Source organism: Lolium perenne, chromosome 3 (genome assembly GCF_019359855.2).
Source record: "Lolium perenne isolate Kyuss_39 chromosome 3, Kyuss_2.0, whole genome shotgun sequence".
NCBI classification, from domain to species: domain Eukaryota; kingdom Viridiplantae; phylum Streptophyta; class Magnoliopsida; order Poales; family Poaceae; genus Lolium; species Lolium perenne.
In genome coordinates, this window is record NC_067246.2 from 67,804,921 (window position 1) to 67,824,487 (window position 19,567).

The 19,567-nt window shown below is 46.1% G+C and overlaps 1 protein-coding gene across 2 annotated transcripts in view; it reads left to right on the forward strand.

Annotated features, from left to right (window-relative positions):
• The first annotated feature begins 5,313 nt into the window (after positions 1–5,313).
• Positions 5,314–19,567, forward strand: part of LOC127341615 (uncharacterized) — a 35,306-nt gene continuing 21,052 nt past the window's right edge. The window contains exon 1 of one of the 2 annotated variants that reach the window (XM_051367477.2): positions 5,314–5,502. In XM_051367477.2, coding sequence (XP_051223437.1) covers positions 5,490–5,502 — 13 coding nt within the window. In that variant the 5' untranslated portion in view covers positions 5,314–5,489. The remainder of the gene's footprint in view (positions 5,503–19,567) is intronic. The other variant, XM_051367476.2, reaches the window with a different exon arrangement.

Below are 19,567 nucleotides of genomic sequence, written 5' to 3' on the forward strand. Positions count from 1 at the left end.
TATGACAAGGATTACCATAATATAATTCTTTTATAAGATCAAGCAATTGATCAATGAGTAAAGTGTTGTTGAGTTGATTATTAGTTCCATTTAATCTAACCCCTTAGATCAAATCATCTCTGCCCAAAACAATGTTTTAGCAAAGTCACATTGAAGTTTATAGCGCTTGACTTGATGAGCTACTTTAATTCCACCAAGGTCTAGTGAAACTTCAGTTACTGTGACTGTTTTACTTTAAAGCGCGAAAATTCCCCAGATTTTCTATGCATGAATGCAATGCACACATCTGTTTCCTCTATTTTTGTAACCCCAATACCTGGGATATTACACTTTTCCCGTTTCATAAACAAATTTTGTTGTGTGTCGTTCACTAACGTTGCCGAATGGCGATTTCACTTGGGGGCTCCTATTCCCCACTTAAAGCAGGATGGAGCGCTCGCTCGCTTGAAGTGGCCTCACCATGGGCCGCTCCAAACGCGGCCCAACAAAAGGTACTCATTCCTTTTGTTCTTTTGTTTCTTTTTGTTTAAATTTAAAAAGGTTTACACTCAAATATCTTGAAATTTAAAAATGTTCAAACCCAAAAATGTTGAAATTTGAAAAAATATTCAAACCCAAGAATGAAATTTGAAAAAGTGTTCACATCTGTAAAAAGTTCAAAGTTGAAAAATGTTAAAAAATTTAAAAACTCAAACTTAATATTCTTCTTCAAAATTTTAAAAACCAAAATCTATAAATGTTCAAAATTTAAAAATATTTAAAAACTATCCGGTAAAAGCTGGAAAGCCGAGAAACAAAAAAAACTGAAAAAATGGCAGAACCGAACAAAACCGAATTCTCTAAAAAAAAGGCCGATCTTCGCGAAGGTCCAAAGGTCTCTTCGCATGTGACACGTGGCGCATTGTGGTGTCAGAATATTGGTGGGAAGTGGTCTCCCTCGCTAAGTGTCGCAAGGAGAAGTAAGGTGGGATGAGAGATGAGAGAAAAGGACATGGGAGGGTCCTAATTTTTAGATTCATTTTTTAATGAAATATATTGAGAACCGTAAGTCCAAATTGCGAACAGTTTTCACATTTGAGACCCTCTCGTTGAGATCTTCAAAACCAGATCCCATGTTGATAGGTTTCGAGATATTTTTTTTTTGTACTTCCTATACTACTATGGTTGTACTCGTGATGTGTATTCGTGCATGAACTGATAAGTACTTCTGTTTTGAATGTATTTGGTTTATTTTTTCCTTTACGTGTGTGCGCGACTGTACATGTACTCGTTCGTGTGTGCGACTGTACGTACTCGTGTGCGTGACTGTACTTACTAATGTGCGCGATTGTACCTATACTCATTCGTGTAAAGAATCTGCATTTACTCGTGCGCTGATCAGATTTACTCGTGTGCTGATCAGATCAGATTCGCTCGTGTGCGTGATTGTACATGTACTCATTCGTGTACGTGACTGTACTTGCCCATCTATGTAATTGTACTCGGGTGCTCACTAAGTTGTACTCGTTCTTTGCTGTACCCGTGCTCTGAAATTAACTATACTCGTGCTCCGTAGATAAGTGTACTCGAATGTTTACTGAGTTATACGTGTACTTTCGTACACTGGCACTTGTACTTTGCGTCGCTACACGTAATATGGTTAGCAGCTAGCTACGTGAGGTAGCTGAGTTGGTGTGCTGATCGGTGTGAGCTAGCTGCGTGAGCTAACCCATCTGGGTTAATGGCGCGGGTACTTGCGTGTTACATGCTTTGTCCGCGCGGTACTTGCCTGGCCGTTGGCTTTCTCGATCGCGTACGGTTGGCGTGGGTTAGTATGACCACGCGCATGCGTGCGCGCGTCCGGTACGGTTCGCCAGGTGTTGATTGCTCCGATGTTTCCGTCGGTAAAGTTGGTTTCCAGGCAGTGGTACCGAACAAAACTACGGAGTACTAAACTAGTGTAAAACAAAACCAGAAAAACAACCCACCCCTCGCTAAGGGCATCTCCAACGCAGAGACCCAAATGGGAATCTTTCGTCCGTTTGGGTCTTTTCGGACAAAAACAATACCCAACGGGGCAACCTAAACCCAAAACGAACAGCCATTAAAGTCCGGGGCGACCCAAACCGGTCCCAAATCTGGGCGGACTTTGCGTCTGTCCGGATGGTTTCGGACGGCTCGGACGTCCGGTTTTATCCGCCCAGCCCCACACCTTCTCTCTCCTCTATCTTCTTTTTCGGACTGAGATCCGGTGCCCTGCTCTGGGCAAGGCACGAATGAACAGTAGCGTGCCCTGCCTCCTTTTCTGGCCGCTGGATCGAGAAGTGACGGTTTGGATGAACGTGAACAGTCGCATTGCTACAGGGAAGTGCACAGTACACATGCTACAGTATATTCGCTACAGTACTACCCACAGCCTCTGCTACAGCAACTGCCTACAGTGTCCTGCTACAGTGCTTGATCTTGTCCATTCGATTTTGATCCAACGGCCAAGACAGCAAGGCACGCTACTGTTTATCCGTGCCTTGCCTCTGGCGGGCACGGGATCTCAGTCCTTCTTTTTCCCATGATTATGGCCGGAATAGCCACCGGAGTTTGGCTGGCCTGGCCAACTGCCGGCGCCGCCGACGTATGGCGTACCCCGGCGCCGACTCCTCCTTTTTTTCATCCGTGCCCGAAGTTGCCGCTGCCAAAACGAGCTCCGGCGAGAAAGTTCGTCGACGGCGACGGGCAGGGCGACGAGCAAGGGCGTGGGCGGAGCCAGCCACGTCGGCCACGGGCGGGGGCGGGCAGGCACGGCCGGGGGCGGGGCCGGAGCTGGCCGTCGCGCCACAGGCGGGGGCGGGCGGGCACGGAGCTCGCCGCGAGCACGGGCGTGGGCGGAGCTCGCCGCGAGCACGGGCGGAGCCAGCCGCGTCGGCCACGGGCGGGGGCGGAGCTGGCCGTCGCGCCACGGGCGGGGCCAGAGCTGGCCGTCGCGCCACGGGCGGGGGCGGGCGGGCACGGCCACAGGCGGGGCCGGGCGAGCGGGCACGACCAGGGGCGGCGCCGGCCGCGTCGGTCACGGGCGGGGCCAGAGCTGGCCGTCGCGCCACGGACGGGGGCGGGCGGGCACGGCCGGGGGCGGGGCCGGAGCTGGCCGTCGCGCCACGGGCGGGGGCGGGCGGGCACGGCCGGGGGCGGGGCCGGAGCTGGCCGTGCGCGCCACGGCCAGGGCGGAGCCGGCCGCATCTCGCCACGACGGCGCCGCGAGCCACGCCACGCCACGACGAGGCCCCGTGCCGCGCCTCGCCACGAGCACGGCCCCTGTCGCGCGCCCGCCATGGCCTCCTACAGATGCTGCCCGCGCGCCTGGCCTCCTCCGGATTTTGCGCGCGCCCGCCATGGCCTCCTACAGCTGCTGCCCGCGCGCCCGCCATGGACTACAAGAAGGAAGTAGTACAAGGAGTTGTTGCGCCGGTGGAAGTAGTACAAGGAAAGAGATGATTTTATTTTATTTGGGTCTTGCTGCGTTGGGGATTACTAGCTGAGACCAATGTCCGTCGACCATCCGCGCGCATCCGCATGTCCGTGCGGCAACCCAAACGACCCAAAACGGACGTCCGTTTGGGTAGCCTGGTTGGAGATGCCCTAAGGGAAACGCTTTCGATCCGGCGAGCGATCGGTGGGAGCGCCTACTCTCCATCTTAAGCTGGAGCGACCTTTCGCTCCGCCTGAAGAGCTTCCGCCTGGGCCGCTCGGCCCAACAAGGTACTGCTTCTCTCTACTTTTTCTCCTATCAGTTTTAGATTTATAAAATGTTAAAATCTATAAAAAAGTATAAATTTGAAAAAAGTTTGGATTAAAAAATGTTCAGATTTAAGAATATTCGAATCTAAAAAAGTTCAAAATTAAAAAATGTTCAAAATATGAAAAAGTTCCAAATCGAAAAAAATCAAATTAAAATGTATGCAAATTTCAGAAAAAGATCAAATCTGAAAATTGTTCAAACGCGAAAAATGTTCATATCTAAAAATGTTCAAAAATAAAATTTGTTTAAACTTAAAAATTGTTCAAATTTAAAAAGTTCAAACCTAAAAATGTTCAAACTTAAAAAACGTTCAAATTTGAAAAAAATTAAAGTTTGCAAAGTTAAGAAAAAACCAATTGGCAAAACCAAAAAACTAGAAGGAAAAAACCAGTAGAAAATGATAAAAACTGAAGAAAAAACGAAGCAAATCCAATTCCGTCGCTAAATGGGCTGGCCCAACTCCTTTTCGCGACTGCTCGCTCCCGCGTTGAGCGGAGAATAGGGATCACGGCGATCGGTCGTCTCGCTCGCTCCCACAAGGCCCCTATATGGGCCTGATTTTTGGCCCAAACTGAAGTGTTGCTTTTTTTTAAAGAAATCTACACTATTTGTTTCTAGATTGTAATAATTAGATAAAAAATTGTTGTAAACTCACACGACATAATTTGTAAGATTTTTCTAAGTGATATGTTACAAAATATGTGTTTCTTGATATGTTGTAAACACATGACTTTTTTGTTGAAATTATTTGTGATTTTTTGTGTAATTGTTTTAGTCATGGATAATTTTTTTCGTAGAGATATTGTATATCTTCGTTAGTTTTGTAACAATTGCGTATAAAAGTTATAAAGAAAGCATATCAGAGATGTTGTAATGTTTACTTGGACGTTTGCCATAAATTATTTTATTGTAATCGCCAATAATTTTGGTAAAAAAGTTGATGATTTTGTTGTAATTGGATATATATAAAATGTGTTATTTTGAACCAAATTTTCACAGCCACGATCACATGTTTTTTGTTGTTATAGCTTTTGATTTTTATTGTAATTGCTGTCAATTTTTGTTGTAAACCAACCTATAGCAAAATAATTGTTGGTTAACCACTTTTTTTATAAGACTATTTGTTTACATTTTTTGTAACTTTTTGTTGTTGTAATAGTACATATATTTTGTAAGCGGAGTGAGAGATTTTGTTATAATACTATGTATGAGACGTGGATTAGTCATCGAGTGGCAGTTTTGTCGTAAATATTGAGAAGGCAAGGCCCAAAGAAACATACCCTTTCGGGTTAACTGGAGAAGTCTAGTACCGCAGGTTAATTATCCAAAAACTGGGGGTCAAAATGCAAATGTTACAATGTGGCTGATTTCAACCGTTAGATGACGATCCGACGACGCGGAAGACAACCGATTTTAGTGGTCAGCCATCACCCATTCTCCTATTCTCCGCTCAATGCGGGAGGGATCCGGCGCTCCGCACACCCTTCGCTCTTTCCCGCTCGCTAATGGGCCTGGCCTGTTAACTCGGAGCCGACTGTTTCTTTTTCGCCTCGCTGGGTCGTTTCTCGCACCTCGCCTCGTCCTTCTACCGCGCCTCCCCTCCCGACGGCGCAGGGTTCCTTCTCCTGCGCCTCCCCTCCCGACGGTGCAGGGTTCCTTCTCCTGTTTCTCCGGGAGCGCCTCCCATCCCGACGGCGGGCGATACGATTCTTCGTCGGCGATGGCAGCCGAAGGTTCATCTACCCGTGCCCCCTTCCTTCTCACAATTTGCTGACCGTCTAGGGTTTCTCGTAGAGTGCGCGTGTAGTTCTAGATAGGTTTCGTTTCTTTGGCTTAACTAGATTATTATGATGATAGCTTCTATACGCGTATTTTTCCCGTAGGCGCTAGTGTAGTTTGTATGGTTTGACTGGTTGGGAAATTAAGTTTTTTGTGCTTCGTGGGGATTTTCCTTTTATCGTTTTGAAGGTGTTGCTTCAAGTCGATTAGTGCGGGTGCTTTCAGGTTGGTTTTTAGTGCTGGTGATAGTGTAGGGGATTTTTCAACTGGATTTTTTGGAAATTAGTGTTGTTGTTTCAGGTGGATTTTTCGGTTCGTGGGTGGGGGCTGTTTTTTTTTAGAAATTAGTGCTGGTAGCAACGATCCAGTGCCTTTGCATGTGCTGGCGTGATTTTTTCAACTTTTTTTGTAGTACTAGTGATGGCCAGCTCCTGGGATGTGCTCGTATGCTGGACACCTGTGCACTTTGTGTCTAAGCTTTCTTCCTTTGAGCAGAAAATTCATCTATCTTCTTCATGGCCTTAGCTTCTCGCTAAAAGAACATCTCTCACATTATGTTTTGTGTGTTTGATATCAATATATATGATACACTAACGTTTGTTTAGGTGGTACAGGGATTACATAGATTCATATTTATGTGTGTTGGATTTGGTCTGTCAGTCAAAAGTTAACAGCAAAAAGATGGCCAGGCCGGATAATCCGGGCCGGATATTGTTGAAATATCCGGCCCCCTGTTTTTGGCTAAGTCTTCGAGGGAAAAGCAGCGCAGTATAGGGGCCGGACATTTGCCCGGATATTGTCCCGGTATTGTACCAGGGCCGGAATATCCGGGCCGGATATTTTGGAAATATCCGGCCCCCTCGATTTTGGCTAAGGACTGGAAGAAAAACAAGTCTGGCATAGGGCCGGATATTTGGCCGGATAAAGTCACGGTTTTGTCCCGAAGGCCAGATTATCCGGGGGGGGGGGGCGGATTATCCGGCCCTTACTTAGGCCGGAATATCCGGCCCCCCGGAAGCTGCAACGGCTCAATTTTGAGGGGAGGTATAAATACCCCCCCTTCTTCTACCTTGGTTGCTTGCTCAATCATTACACAAGAAATCTGCCAAGCCACCTCCATTAGAGCCACCTCAAGAAACTCAAGATTTGCAAGATCTCCTTCCTCCCCCAACCAAAGCTCTTGATCTTTGGAGATTCGAAGGAGAAGACACCGATCTACATCCTCACCGAAGCGTTCTTCATTTCCCCCTCTCTTGTTTGAGGGATCTCATGCTAGTGTTCCTATTTGGTTCCCTAGTTGATTTGTGTTGATGTATTGTTGTTGATTGTTGTGTTGTAACAGATTTGGGAGCCTCCAATTTGGTTGTGGATGTGTGCCCCAAGAACCTTGTAAAGGCCCGGTTTCCGCCTCGAGGAAATACCTTAGTGGAAATGGGCTAGGCCTTCGTGGCGTTGCTCACCGGAGATCTGGGTGAAGCCTTCGTGGCTGTTGGTTTGGCTTTCGTAGCAACCACACTCCTCCAAACGTAGACGTACCTTCTTGCAAAGGAAGGGAACTACGGGAATCATCTCCGTGTCATCGCGTGCTCCACTCTTGGTTACCTCTATCCTATTCTATCTCTCTATTGCTTAGCTATATCTTGCTTAGTTGCTAGCCTTGTCATATAGGTAAATTCACTTAGTTGCATATCTAGAGAATTTACCTTTTGTGTCAAGCCTAAATTGAAAAAGAACTAAAAATTGGTTAGCACCTATTCACCCCCCCCCCCCCTCTAGGTGCGGCATACGATCCTTTCAATTGGTATCAGAGCCACGGCTCTTATTTCGGGCTTAACCGCCTAAGAGTATGCCGGACGAGGAACCATCGGAAGGGGAGACTAGGCTGGTCACCATGGATGACATCAACTCGTTGAAGTCATACATGGATGCTCAAACGGAAAGCATGAGAAAGATGATTTCTGAGCTTTTGACCCCTCCCCGTCCCGTGGCTCCCACCATAGAGGTTAATATCACGGATGCGGTTGTAGAGGGTGAGACTTCGGTATTACCCTCCGCTACCGCACCCATGAATGGTGATAACTTAAACACTGACAAACCCCCATTGCATCTCCCAAGGGAACTAGTGGAAGTGAGAGCTACAATCGAGTACCTCCACCTTTCCAATCACCCGATATACCGGTTCCCCATCCTCATATAAACATCCGGGGCGACCCACCTAAGTTTTCCGTTAATGATTACGATACTTGGCAATTTGAGTTTAGCTCTCATGTTCGCAGTGCCTCCAATGAACTTTGGAGAATCATCGAGGAAGGCTTCAATCCTTACAACCCCAAGAAGTTGACTAGAAGAGAAGCGGTTGATAGTCAACTCAACAACACCGCCTTGCACATGATTCAAACCGCCGTGGGGACAAAGGAGTTGACTCGTGTTCGGCATTTCACCACCGCCAAGGATGCTTGGGATGCTTTGGCCGCGAGTTGCATTGGAAGCGAGAGCACAAGAAGGAACAAGTATAATGCTCTTCGGAATAAAGCCGAATGATTCATGAGGCTTCCGGATGAAGATCATGAAGACATGTATGGAAGACTTCTCACCGTTGCCGACGCCTTCCGGATTGTTGGTGCCTCTCACATTAATGACTCTTGGATCAAGGAGAAGTACATTGAGTGCATGATGCCGTTCGAGCCTATTGATGTCAAGACTCTTGTCGGAAGAGAATGCTATGCCTCTCTCACCTCTCAACAAGCCATGCACGAGATGGAAGCTCTCAAGGTGCTTGAGCAAAACTCTCATGATTCTCGCAATCGTGCCATTGGGATGACAAAAGGGTCCAACCTTGCCTTGGTGGTCAACCCCGTGCAAGAAGTGATTCCTCAAGAATATTATAGGGCATCTTGGAGCATGACCTATCCGGAAGACTTGGAACACCACTACCATGACCACATGGCATTCCATGCAAACACCTTTTGGATTGATCCTTCCAAGGCCAAGGAGGACAACATCAAGAGAAACAACTCAAGGGGTCCCTCAAGCTCGGGCCCAAGAACAAGATCTTGCTACAATTGCAATGACAAGCGCCATTTCATTGCCGAATGTCCCTATGAGAATAGGGAGACTCATGGTGGAAGGCTCATCCCCAAGGACAAGAGCAAAGACTCAAAGGGCAAATATTCAAAGCCCCTCAACAAGAAATTCTACAACAAGAACAAGAAGGGCAAGAGGCCCTCAAGGATTGTGCTAGTGGCTAATGAAGAATACTCTTCCGATGAGATTGCAAGTACTAGTGATGATGATGAAGAGGAAAGCTCAAGAGAAGTGGCCGCCATTGTCACCACCAACATTCCCTCTTCCTCTCTCTTTGATTCACCCAATGAGAACCCTCAACGCAAGAATGCACATTGCTTCATGGCAAGGTCCACCTTGGACACATCAATTGTGCTATCAACTCAAGAAGAGTACACCTCTAGGAGATGAAGATGTTGATGATGAAGAAGATGCAACCTCAAATGGATTGGTTGCCCTTGCCTCCCTCGCTACTAACTCTTCATCAACAAGCGAATCTCCCAATGAGGTCATTCATGTGGAGGAAGAAAGTTGCCTCATGGCTAAATCTTCCGAGCTATCATCTCCTAACCCCTCTATGCCTACCATTGCTAATGATCTAGGGGTTGACCCCGCTAGTCTAAAAGTGAAACAAGAGATGCTAGAGTTTGATGAGTTCATTAGTAGCCTACAAGGTAACACTAAGAAGCATGTTTCAAGTCTCATGGTTCGTATGGCTCAACTAAATGCTACTCTTGAGAAAAAGTGCCAAATAGAGAGAGAAGACTCTCTAGAAATACATGCTCTTAAAAATGCTCTTGAGGAATGTCAAGAAACTATAGCATCTCTTGAAGAGAAGCTAGAAAGTCTTGAAGAACCTCAAGATAAACTTAATAAGCTCACTAAAGCTAGAGATCTTGCTAGAGCTAAGACTAAAGTGCTTATAAAGGAAAAGGCCAAATTTGGTGTTGATCATGAGAAACTTGTGAAGGATCTAGATGAACTAGACAAGGCTCACAAAGCCTTGAAGAGTGAATACTCTCTCCTCTCCGAGTCTTATGAGCAACTTCAAATTAGGCTTGCTTCATATGACATACCTAGTACCTCTACTCCTTCATGTGATCATGCAAATATTATTGAGGAAAATGCTAGGTTGAAAGATGAACTTGCTAAGGCCTCCTCTCCCCAAAGTAAACTTTCCTTGGATGATCTCTTGAGTAAGCAAAGGTCAAACAATGGGAAGGAGGGACTTGGTTTTAATACCAAGGCTAAAAAGGCAAACAAGAAAAAGACCAAGCCCGCACATGAGAAAGCTAATGGTGAAACCCGAAAGGGAAACACCATTAATGATGATGGTGCGGGAATAGATAACCCTCACTATGTTCTCTTTAAAGATTATTATGGTGATGTCTATGCTAAATATGTTGGTCCATATGATGGTTATGTTGCTTGGTCTATTTGGGTTCCAAAGACCCTTGTTGCTAACAAAAGAGGACCCATTGAAAAATGGGTACCTAAATCCAAGAATTGATCTCATGTAGGACTATGTCATGGGAGGTTCAAAATGGGTACTTGATAGTGGATGTACAAGTCATATGACCGGCGGCAAGAACCTCGTCAAGGAGTTGAGGCCCAACATAAATAATATCACCGTCTCCTTTGGCGATAATTCTACATCTGAGGTATTGGGTTTTGGCAAGGTTGTGGTTGCACACAACATTACTCTTGTGGATGTCATGCTTGTCAAAACCCTTGGTTACAATTTGCTTTCCGTTTCCGCCCTTGGCAAGATGGGTTTCGCCGTCTTTATTGATAAAGATATTGTGGTCCTCTTGTGGAGCAAGACTCTAAAAGTCACATTCGTTGGGTATCGCGAACACAACTTGTATGTGGTGGACTTTTCGGGGACCACCACGACAAGTGCGATGTGCCTATTTGGAAAGGCGGACGTGGGTTGGTTGTGGCATCGCCGCCTAGCCCATGTCAACATGAGAACTTTGCAAAGTCTTCACAAGGGGAACCATATTGTGGGACTAATGGAAAATGTGTCTTTTGCCAAAGATCGTGTTTGTAGGGCTTGTGTTGAAGGCAAAATGCATGACTCTCCGCATCCAAGCAAGACCATCATCTCTTCCAAGAGGATCTTGGAGCTCCTTCATGTGGATCTCTTTGGTCCCGTTACTCATGCAAGTCTTGGTGCGAAGAAACATTGCTTGGTGATTGTCGATGACTACTCAAGATACACTTGGGTCTACTTTCTCAAGACGAAAGATGAGACTCAACAAATATTCATTGACTTTGCTACCGAGGTGCAACGCCAACACAACCTCCTCATTATGGCAATAAGAAGTGACAACGGCTCCGAGTTCAAGAACTACACACTCAATGATTTTCTTAGTGATGAGGGGATTCGACATCAATATTCCGCTGCTTACACCCCTCAACAAAATGGTGTTGCGGAGAGGAAGAACCAGACTCTTATGGATATGGCAAGGTCTATGATGGCGGAGTATAAATCCCGCTATAACTTTTGGGCCGAAGCCATCTCCACCGCTTGTCACTCCTCCAACCGGCTCTATCTCCGCAAGGGCTTGAACAAGACTCCATATGAAATACTCACCGGGAACAAGCCTAATATCTCATACTTCAAGGTGTTCGGGTGTAAGTGTTTCTACAAAATCAAAGGAGTTCGCTTATCTAAATTCGCTCCTAAAGCTTTGGAGGGTATATTTGTTGGTTACGGTGCCGAGTCTCACACTTATAGAATCTTTGATAAAGCCTCCGGGATTATCATTGAATCTTGTAGTGTGAGGTTCGAAGAAAATGATGGCTCCCAAGTGGGGCAAGTTGATGTTTGTGCAGGTGATGAAATACCTCAAGATGCCATAGTAAGAATGGGTGTGGGATTTTTCCGCCCCGTTGAGGGACACGGTGTGGCGTCTCGGGAAGGACTATGCTCTACCACGGTGGAGCCCTCATCTTCTCAACATCAACAAACCCCATCAAGTGAAGCAAATGATGCACCAACCCAAGAACAAGAACAAAACCCTCCCTCTAGTGTGCAAGATCAAGGACAAGATCAAGGACAAGATCAAGGACAAGATCAAGGTCAAGATCAACCAAGAATTCATGATGGTTCCGACGAGTATCCATTTGATATTTGCTCCGCACCAAATGATGTCCAAGATCAAGCACATGATGTTGAGCACTCACAAGAGATTGTAGTTGCTCAAGTTGAAGGTCAAGACGGGGACCCAAAAGATCAAGTTGATCAAGTGATACCTCCAAGGCCAAGAAGAACCAAGGAGGAGATCGAGGCCCGTCGTCTAGCAAGAAGAGAAAGGAACCTTGAGCTTCGTGATCACACTCATGATAAGGTTCTTGGTGATATAAGGGCAAAGGTTTCCACAAGAAGGCAATTGGCTAATTTTAGCAACCATCATGCTTATATCTCCTTAGTGGAACCCAAAAAAGTATTTGAAGCCCTTGAAGATTCGGATTGGTTGGAAGCTATGCGCGAAGAACTCAACAACTTCAAGCGCAACAAAGTGTGGACATTAGTAGAGAAGCCAAAGGGGTGCCGCAATGTTATTGGCACTAAATGGATATTCAAGAACAAGCAAGATGAGTTTGGAAATGTTGTGAGGAACAAGGCAAGATTGGTGGCTCAAGGGTTCTCTCAAGTTGAGGGAATTGACTTTGGAGAAACCTATGCTCCCGTGGCTCGTCTTGAGTCCATATGTATCCTTCTTGCTTATGCATCGCATCATAACTTCAAGTTACAACAAATGGATGTGAAAAGTGCATTTCTTAATGGTCCTATACATGAAGAGGTTTATGTTAAGCAACCCCCGGGGTTCGAGGATCTCAACTTCCCTCACCATGTCTACAAGCTCGATAAAGCTCTTTATGGTCTCAAACAAGCTCCTAGAGCTTGGTATGAGCACCTTAAGGAATTATTGGTAGACCGTGGGTTTGATGTTGGGCTAATCGATCCCACTCTTTTTACTAAGAGGGTCAATGGGGAGCTTTTCGTTTGCCAATTATATGTTGATGATATTATCTTTGGCTCTACTAACAAAGCTTTCAATGATGAATTCTCAAAGCTTATGACCGATAGGTTTGAGATGTCTATGATGGGAGAGATGAAGTTCTTCCTTGGTTTTGAGATCAAGCAATTGAGAGGAGGAACCTTCATCAACCAAGCAAAATATCTCCAAGACATGCTCAAGAGGTTCAAGATGACCGAAATGAAAGGTGTTGCCACTCCTATGGTTACCAAATGTCATCTTGCACTTGATCCCAATGGTAAAGAGGTGGATCAAAAGGTATATCGCTCCATGATTGGATCCTTGCTTTACCTTTGTGCATCTAGACCGGACATAGTGTTGAGTGTTGGTGTGTTTGCAAGGTATCAAGCTTCTCCTAAGGAGATCCACATGATAGCTCTCAAGAGAATCTTTCGATATTTGGTTGATACCCCGAGATATGGTATTTGGTACCCCAAAGGCTCAAGTTTTATTCTCAATGGGTACACCGATGTGGATTGGGCGGGAGACAAGGATGATAGGAAATCAACCTCCGGGGCTTGCCAATTTCTTGTTAGGTCCTTGGTGTGTTGGTCATCTAAGAAGCAAAATTGTATATCTCTCTCCACCGCCGAAGCCGAATATGTTGCCGCCGCAAGTGGATGCACTCAATTGTTATGGATGAGGCAAACTTTAAAGGAATACGGTGTCATTTGTGACAAAGTGCCTCTTTTATGTGACAATGAAAGTGCCATCAAGATTGCCTATAATCCGGTGCAACATTCAAGAACGAAGCATATTGAGATCCGGAATCATTTCATTAGGGATCATGTTGCCCGTGGTGATATTGAGCTTATCTATGTTCCTACCAAGGATCAACTTGCCGATATATTCACGAAGCCTCTTGATGAAGCAAGGTTCACTTATTTGAGGAATGAGATAAATATCATCGATTCAAGGAGTACAGCTTGACCATCTTGCAAACACACCTTCGTCTCAAAACTTTATTTGGTTTAGAGTGGGCATGGAAATAGGGGGAGTGCGGTTTAAATTATTGAGCTATCCCTCCCCCCATAATGCCAACATTAAAGATTTCATTCTCGTTATATCATATGTTGATATGTGAGCTTAAATGATGAGTATTGGTTTGGACCCAAGATATATCTTCGCGGTGCCATACCATAACACTCATATATGGTGGCCTAGGCCACCACACTCTTCTTCGTGAAGAGTTGGAGTTGTTTGGATTTTCATTGGATTTTATTGACATCTCCATGTTCTTATGGGAAATCACTCTAGTTTGGCCTTATTTGCTCATATCTTGCAAACTTGAGTGACCATGTACCATTAACAGTTTGTATCTTCTAAAACCTAAGCCTACTCTCTCCTATAAGCCATTTCCATCTTGCTCATTTGTCATGTTTGGTAAAAACTTGGAGTTTGAGGTTTTTCGGTCGGATGATCTAGGTTGCTCCATCTTATTGGTAAATTTGCACCTTATATGTGATGTGATACATTATTGCATCGCATATGGGTCATGCAAATAACCAACGAAAGATGGGCCGGATTCACGGCGATTCTGGAATTTTCCAGAACCCCGGATAATCCGGCCCCAGGAGACCCCGGAAAATCCGGCCCGGCCGGATTATCCGCCCTAAGCTAGGGCCGGATTATCCGGCCTGGGCAGATCTTGAAAGGGTTGAGGTCGAGGCCGCGGGGGGGCAAATGGTTCACACCACCCCCCACGCGCCTCTCTCTCCTCTTTCTCCTCTCAAGATCGCCGGACCTCCTCCTCCTCGTCGGAGACGCTCCGTCCGCCCCCTCTCGGAGTTCTTGGGTGGATCGGGTGCATCTCCTCCCTAGCTACCCTCTCCTCCAAGCGGTTTCCACAATGGATGTGGGTATGATTCACAATCTCTAACCCTAGATGTTGTGTTTTATATGTGCTATTTTCTTGGTGGAATTGGTGTCTAGTTGTTCCAAATCACGTGTAGTGTACTCCTCTTGCATGCTATGAGGCCGATCTAGTCTTAGACAAGCTTTTGATTGAAAAACTGCAAATTTCGCAGGGCCGGATTATCTGCCCCCCGAGCAGGCCGGATTATCCGGCCAGGCCGGATTATCCGCCCCCAGGGGACACCGGATTATCCGGCCTGGAGCTTCATCGCCGCTGCAGTTTTTGCTTCAATCTATCATGTCTAGATTTGTACCGACTTATAGCATGTTTCTCGAGTATATTACTGTATCTTACATGACTTATGAGCATTACCTTCTCTTTGCTACCCGCCTTTGCTTCTCACAGGTGGTGCTTCTCGGGGTAGTCGGAGACGCTCAAGGCATGATCGATCTAGTGACGAGTTTGCACCCAATGCACCTCGCAAGTCCGTCGCTTCAAGGCGGAAGAACAAGGAAGTGAGGGAGAACTACAAGGCCATGGACCCAGTCTCTTATTCCGCTATCCGCATGAAGAACTGGTATGAAGATGTTCCAAGGGATGAAGAGATAGAGGGCAGGAGATACTGGTGCATGGAGCAGGAGTTCATCTACAAGGATGTCTATGAGCCCATGAAGAATCTGAGACCCATGCAAGCGATCAATGTGGACATTCTGGCGGTCAACAATCACTTTGAAGATGCAATCTGGGTAGCTGGAAGGATGGGCTTGCATGATATCATGAAGATTCAATGTGACTATAGCCCAGATTTGGTGAAGCAATTCTTTGCCACTTTGGCCATCAAGAAAGATGAGGAATGCACTATGGAATGGATGACTGGCTCCACTCACTGCAGTGCCACTCTGCGCCGATTTGCTGGTATTCTTGGAGTTCCTGTTGATGAGGGTCGTCGCCTTCATGGACCACAACAGACAGATAAGAATGCTCTTGTGGATCTCTATACCTCAGCGGGAAAAATTGGTTTTGCTAAGGGGCTGCTTCCAATATACAGTCAGTTGCTTCGGTTCTTTCGGGCAACCATTTGCCCAAGTGGTGGTAACAATGATGCTCTCCGGGGAGCCCTTGTGGACCTTATGCACCTCAGCTATAAGTGTGCTCGTGATCTTAATGAGGAACGGAACTACACTCTTGATATCATGGACTTTATCTTCCATGAGATCCATGATGCCATGGTCTCCCGGACCACCATACCATATGCACCCTACATCCAGCTTCTCATCAACAACTCTGTGGCTTTGAGTGGTGAAGACTTGAGTGGGTATCCTTTGATGAAGCACAATGTCAAGAAGGCCTACAAGCTTAAGCCAGTCTCTTCAGTTGTACCTGCACCTGACACTTTCATGGGTGATGCTCGTTCTAGTGGTTTTGCTCCTGCTCGTCATCCTGATGTCCCGGCTATGAGGAAGCAAGTGAGCCGGCTTAGTTGGTTTCAGCGTCACATCCTTTGCATGAACATTGAGATCCATAAGGAGAACTATGCAGCTAGCCGAGAGCGTTACGAGATTAAGCATACTCGGCGGTTATTCTACACAAGCTCGGTGGTGATCAAGGACCCCCGCCTCAGCCTCCGGCTCACCAGGGTTACGGTGGATGGCACTCGCACGTGTTCCATGGAGTGATCTTGATGATTGCCTTCAAAGGTCCAACACCTCTCGCCGCTCTCCGGATGCATCTGACACTGATGAGGAAGAAGAGGAAGCGGCATCCCAGTCCGATGATGAAGAAGCCTCCGAGTGATTCCCATGGGACGTGTAGCATCGCGCTTGTCCCCTTTTTGGCGTCTCGATGCCAAAGGGGGAGAAGTGTTCTATTAGGATTCTCGGGGATTTGCATGGTTTGGGCACAAGCATATGCGTTTATCATTCTTATATTGCTTGTGTTCCCTCTTATTTGAACTATTTGGTTTGTTTGTGTGCCGTTCAAAACTATGTGCTATGTGGTGTGAGACATTGTTATGGTTTTCGGATTTCTATTTGTTGAGATCAAGGATATTACATTATGTGTGATACTATATCTCCGCATTATATATCTACACATGGGTATGAATTCTTGCATCCTATCTCAACTTCATATGTGTCAATGTCTATTGTTAGAGCTCATGTTGGATATCTCTTGTGTTGAGGCACCATACTCCTATGTGTTGTGTATTTGTATTCAAATGCAAATTACTTATATGCCCACATGTAGGGGGAGTGCCTCTATGTTTTGCCATCATGCTTGTCTCTATAGTGATTCTCTTGCAAATCCGTATATTGTCATCAAACACCAAAAAGGGGGAGATTGAAAGAACATCTCTCGCATTATGTTTTGTGTGTTTGATGTCAATATATGTGATACACTAACGTTTGTTTAAGTGGTACAGGGATTACATAGATTCATATTTATGTGTGTTGGATTTGGTCGGTCTGTCAAAAGTTAACAGCAAAAAGATGGCCAGGCCGGATAATCCGGGCCGGATATTGTTGAAATATCCGGCCCCCTGTTTTTGGCTAAGTCTTCGAGGGAAAAGCAGCGCAGTATAGGGGCCGGACATTTGCCCGGATATTGTCCCGGTATTGTACCAGGGCCGGAATATCCGGGCCGGATATTTTGGAAATATCCGGCCGCCTCGATTTTGGCTAAGGACTGGAAGAAAAACAATTCTGGCATAGGGCCGGATATTTGGCCGGATAAAGTCACGGTTTTGTCCCGAAGGCCGGATTATCCGGGGGGGGGGGGGCGGATTATCCGGCCCTTACTTAGGCCAGAATATCCGGCCCCCCGGAAGCTGCAACGGCTCAATTTTGAGGGGAGGTATAAATACCCCCCTTCTTCTACCTTGGTTGCTTGCTCAATCATTACACAAGAAATCTGCCAAGCCACCTCCATTAGAGCCACCTCAAGAAACTCAAGATTTGCAAGATCTCCTTCCTCCCCCAACCAAAGCTCTTGATCTTTGGAGATTCGAAGGAGAAGACACCGATCTACATCCTCACCGAAGCGTTCTTCATTTCCCCCTCTCTTGTTTGAGGGATCTCATGCCAGTGTTCCTATTTGGTTCCCTAGTTGATTTGTGTTGATGTATTGTTGTTGATTGTTGTGTTGTAACAGATTTGGGAGCCTCCAATTTGGTTGTGGATGTGTGCCCCAAGAACCTTGTAAAGGCCCGGTTTCCGCCTCGAGGAAATCCCTTAGTGGAAGTGGGCTAGGCCTTCGTGGCGTTGCTCACCGGAGATCTGAGTGAAGCCTTCGTGGCTGTTGGTTTGGCTTTCGTAGCAACCACACTCCTCCAAACGTAGACGTACCTTCTTGCAAAGGAAGGGAACTACGGGAATCATCTCCGTGTCATCGCGTGCTCCACTCTTGGTTACCTCTATCCTATTCTATCTCTCTATTGCTTAGTTATATCTTGCTTAGTTGCTAGCCTTGTCATATAGGTAAATTCACTTAGTTGCATATCTAGAGAATTTACCTTTTGTGTCAAGCCTAAATTGAAAAAGAACTAAAAATTGGTTAGCACCTATTCACCCCCCCCCCCCTCTAGGTGCGGCATACGATCCTTTCACTCGCGGCCTCAATTTTTCATTATCGTGGGTTAAGCTCTCAGACATAGCCGCCTGCACAACTTTGTTAGCTTCAGCTACCCGCTGATTCCATGTGTATTAGGTGCTCTTGAAGACTCTCTTTCTCAGCCTTTACCTCCTGCACAATATTGTTAGCTTCAGCAACCGCTGATTCCGTGTGTGTTAGCTACTCTTGAAGATCCTTTTTTCTCAGCCTTTTTAGTTCCTGTACTGCCTTAGCAAACATGGTGCATTTTTTTTGCAGGCTTTTTAGCAAACCGCTTATTCCGTGTGCATTAGCTTCTCTTGTAGACCCTCTTTCTCAGCTTTTTACCTCCTGTACAGCCTTGTTAGCTTCAGCAACCGCTTTATTCTGTGTGCATTAGTGTGGTGACCCTGCATACCACTGCATGTTGTAGTATGCCAGTCGTTGATATAACATTCACGAAGTACCATTCCGCAAATATTACATCCCTCAGAGTAGTACAACAGAACATAGCAGGTCCATAACTCATTCATTTAATATTACAATAATCATACATATATCGTCTCGGAGCTCCTCTTGGGTCCTAAGAGGGATACTCCTGGGTTCGAGGCGAACCCAACTTAGCTTACAATATAAGAGTCTCATTAAGTTATACATTTATTTTCTCGAGCAGCTAAATACTAAGAGTTCGGGCTGCTCGGCTACTACCACTACTTGATGTTCTAGGCTTGATCTCCTCCGGAAGCCTCCCCGGTTCTGTAGACTATGAGATAGTCTACGCCTTCGATACCTCCAGAGAGGTCTGGTTCTTCATAGCCGATGATCTCGGCTCCTTCATTGTTATCGTAGTCCTCCTCCAGACGATTCAGACAATCTAAGCAAGGGATTTAAGATTGGGATGAGTACGAGCGTACTCAACAAGTTTATTATAGATAAGAGGTGTTTAATGCACTAGCTACGATATTAGACCAGAAAGTCTAATACCAATGCAAGTTTTGATAAACATTTCTTCAAGAGATTGCTTTTATTCCAAAGAGCTATGTCCGTCAGCCTTCACTGGTTTACTAGAACTTCATGGAGCTCCTTTCCGGCCGCGTTCGCAGTTCCTTATCCCGGAACAGGGAGTGACAGGTCACAGTTCTTTACACTCTGCAGAGGTGTGTTGCTTTACCCATAAGAGATCTTAACCTTGGTGCCAACCGGGCAGCTTTCCCGTCCACACTTCCTTCGGTGTGAGGCCCGGTATAAGGTCTAGCCAATCAGGTTCCTCCGCTACCTCGAACACTCACCCTTTGTTGCATGCCCCGACCCTGGGTCCACGCCGGTCCCATTATTCCTGTAGATTTCAAGGTGGACCCCGACCACGACGATAGTGCTGGGCTCTACCATACACTCCTACGCCGGTAGCTGCAACCCATCATAGACCGCATTACCGTGGGGAATTAGAATGGGATCCCCACCCTCCGG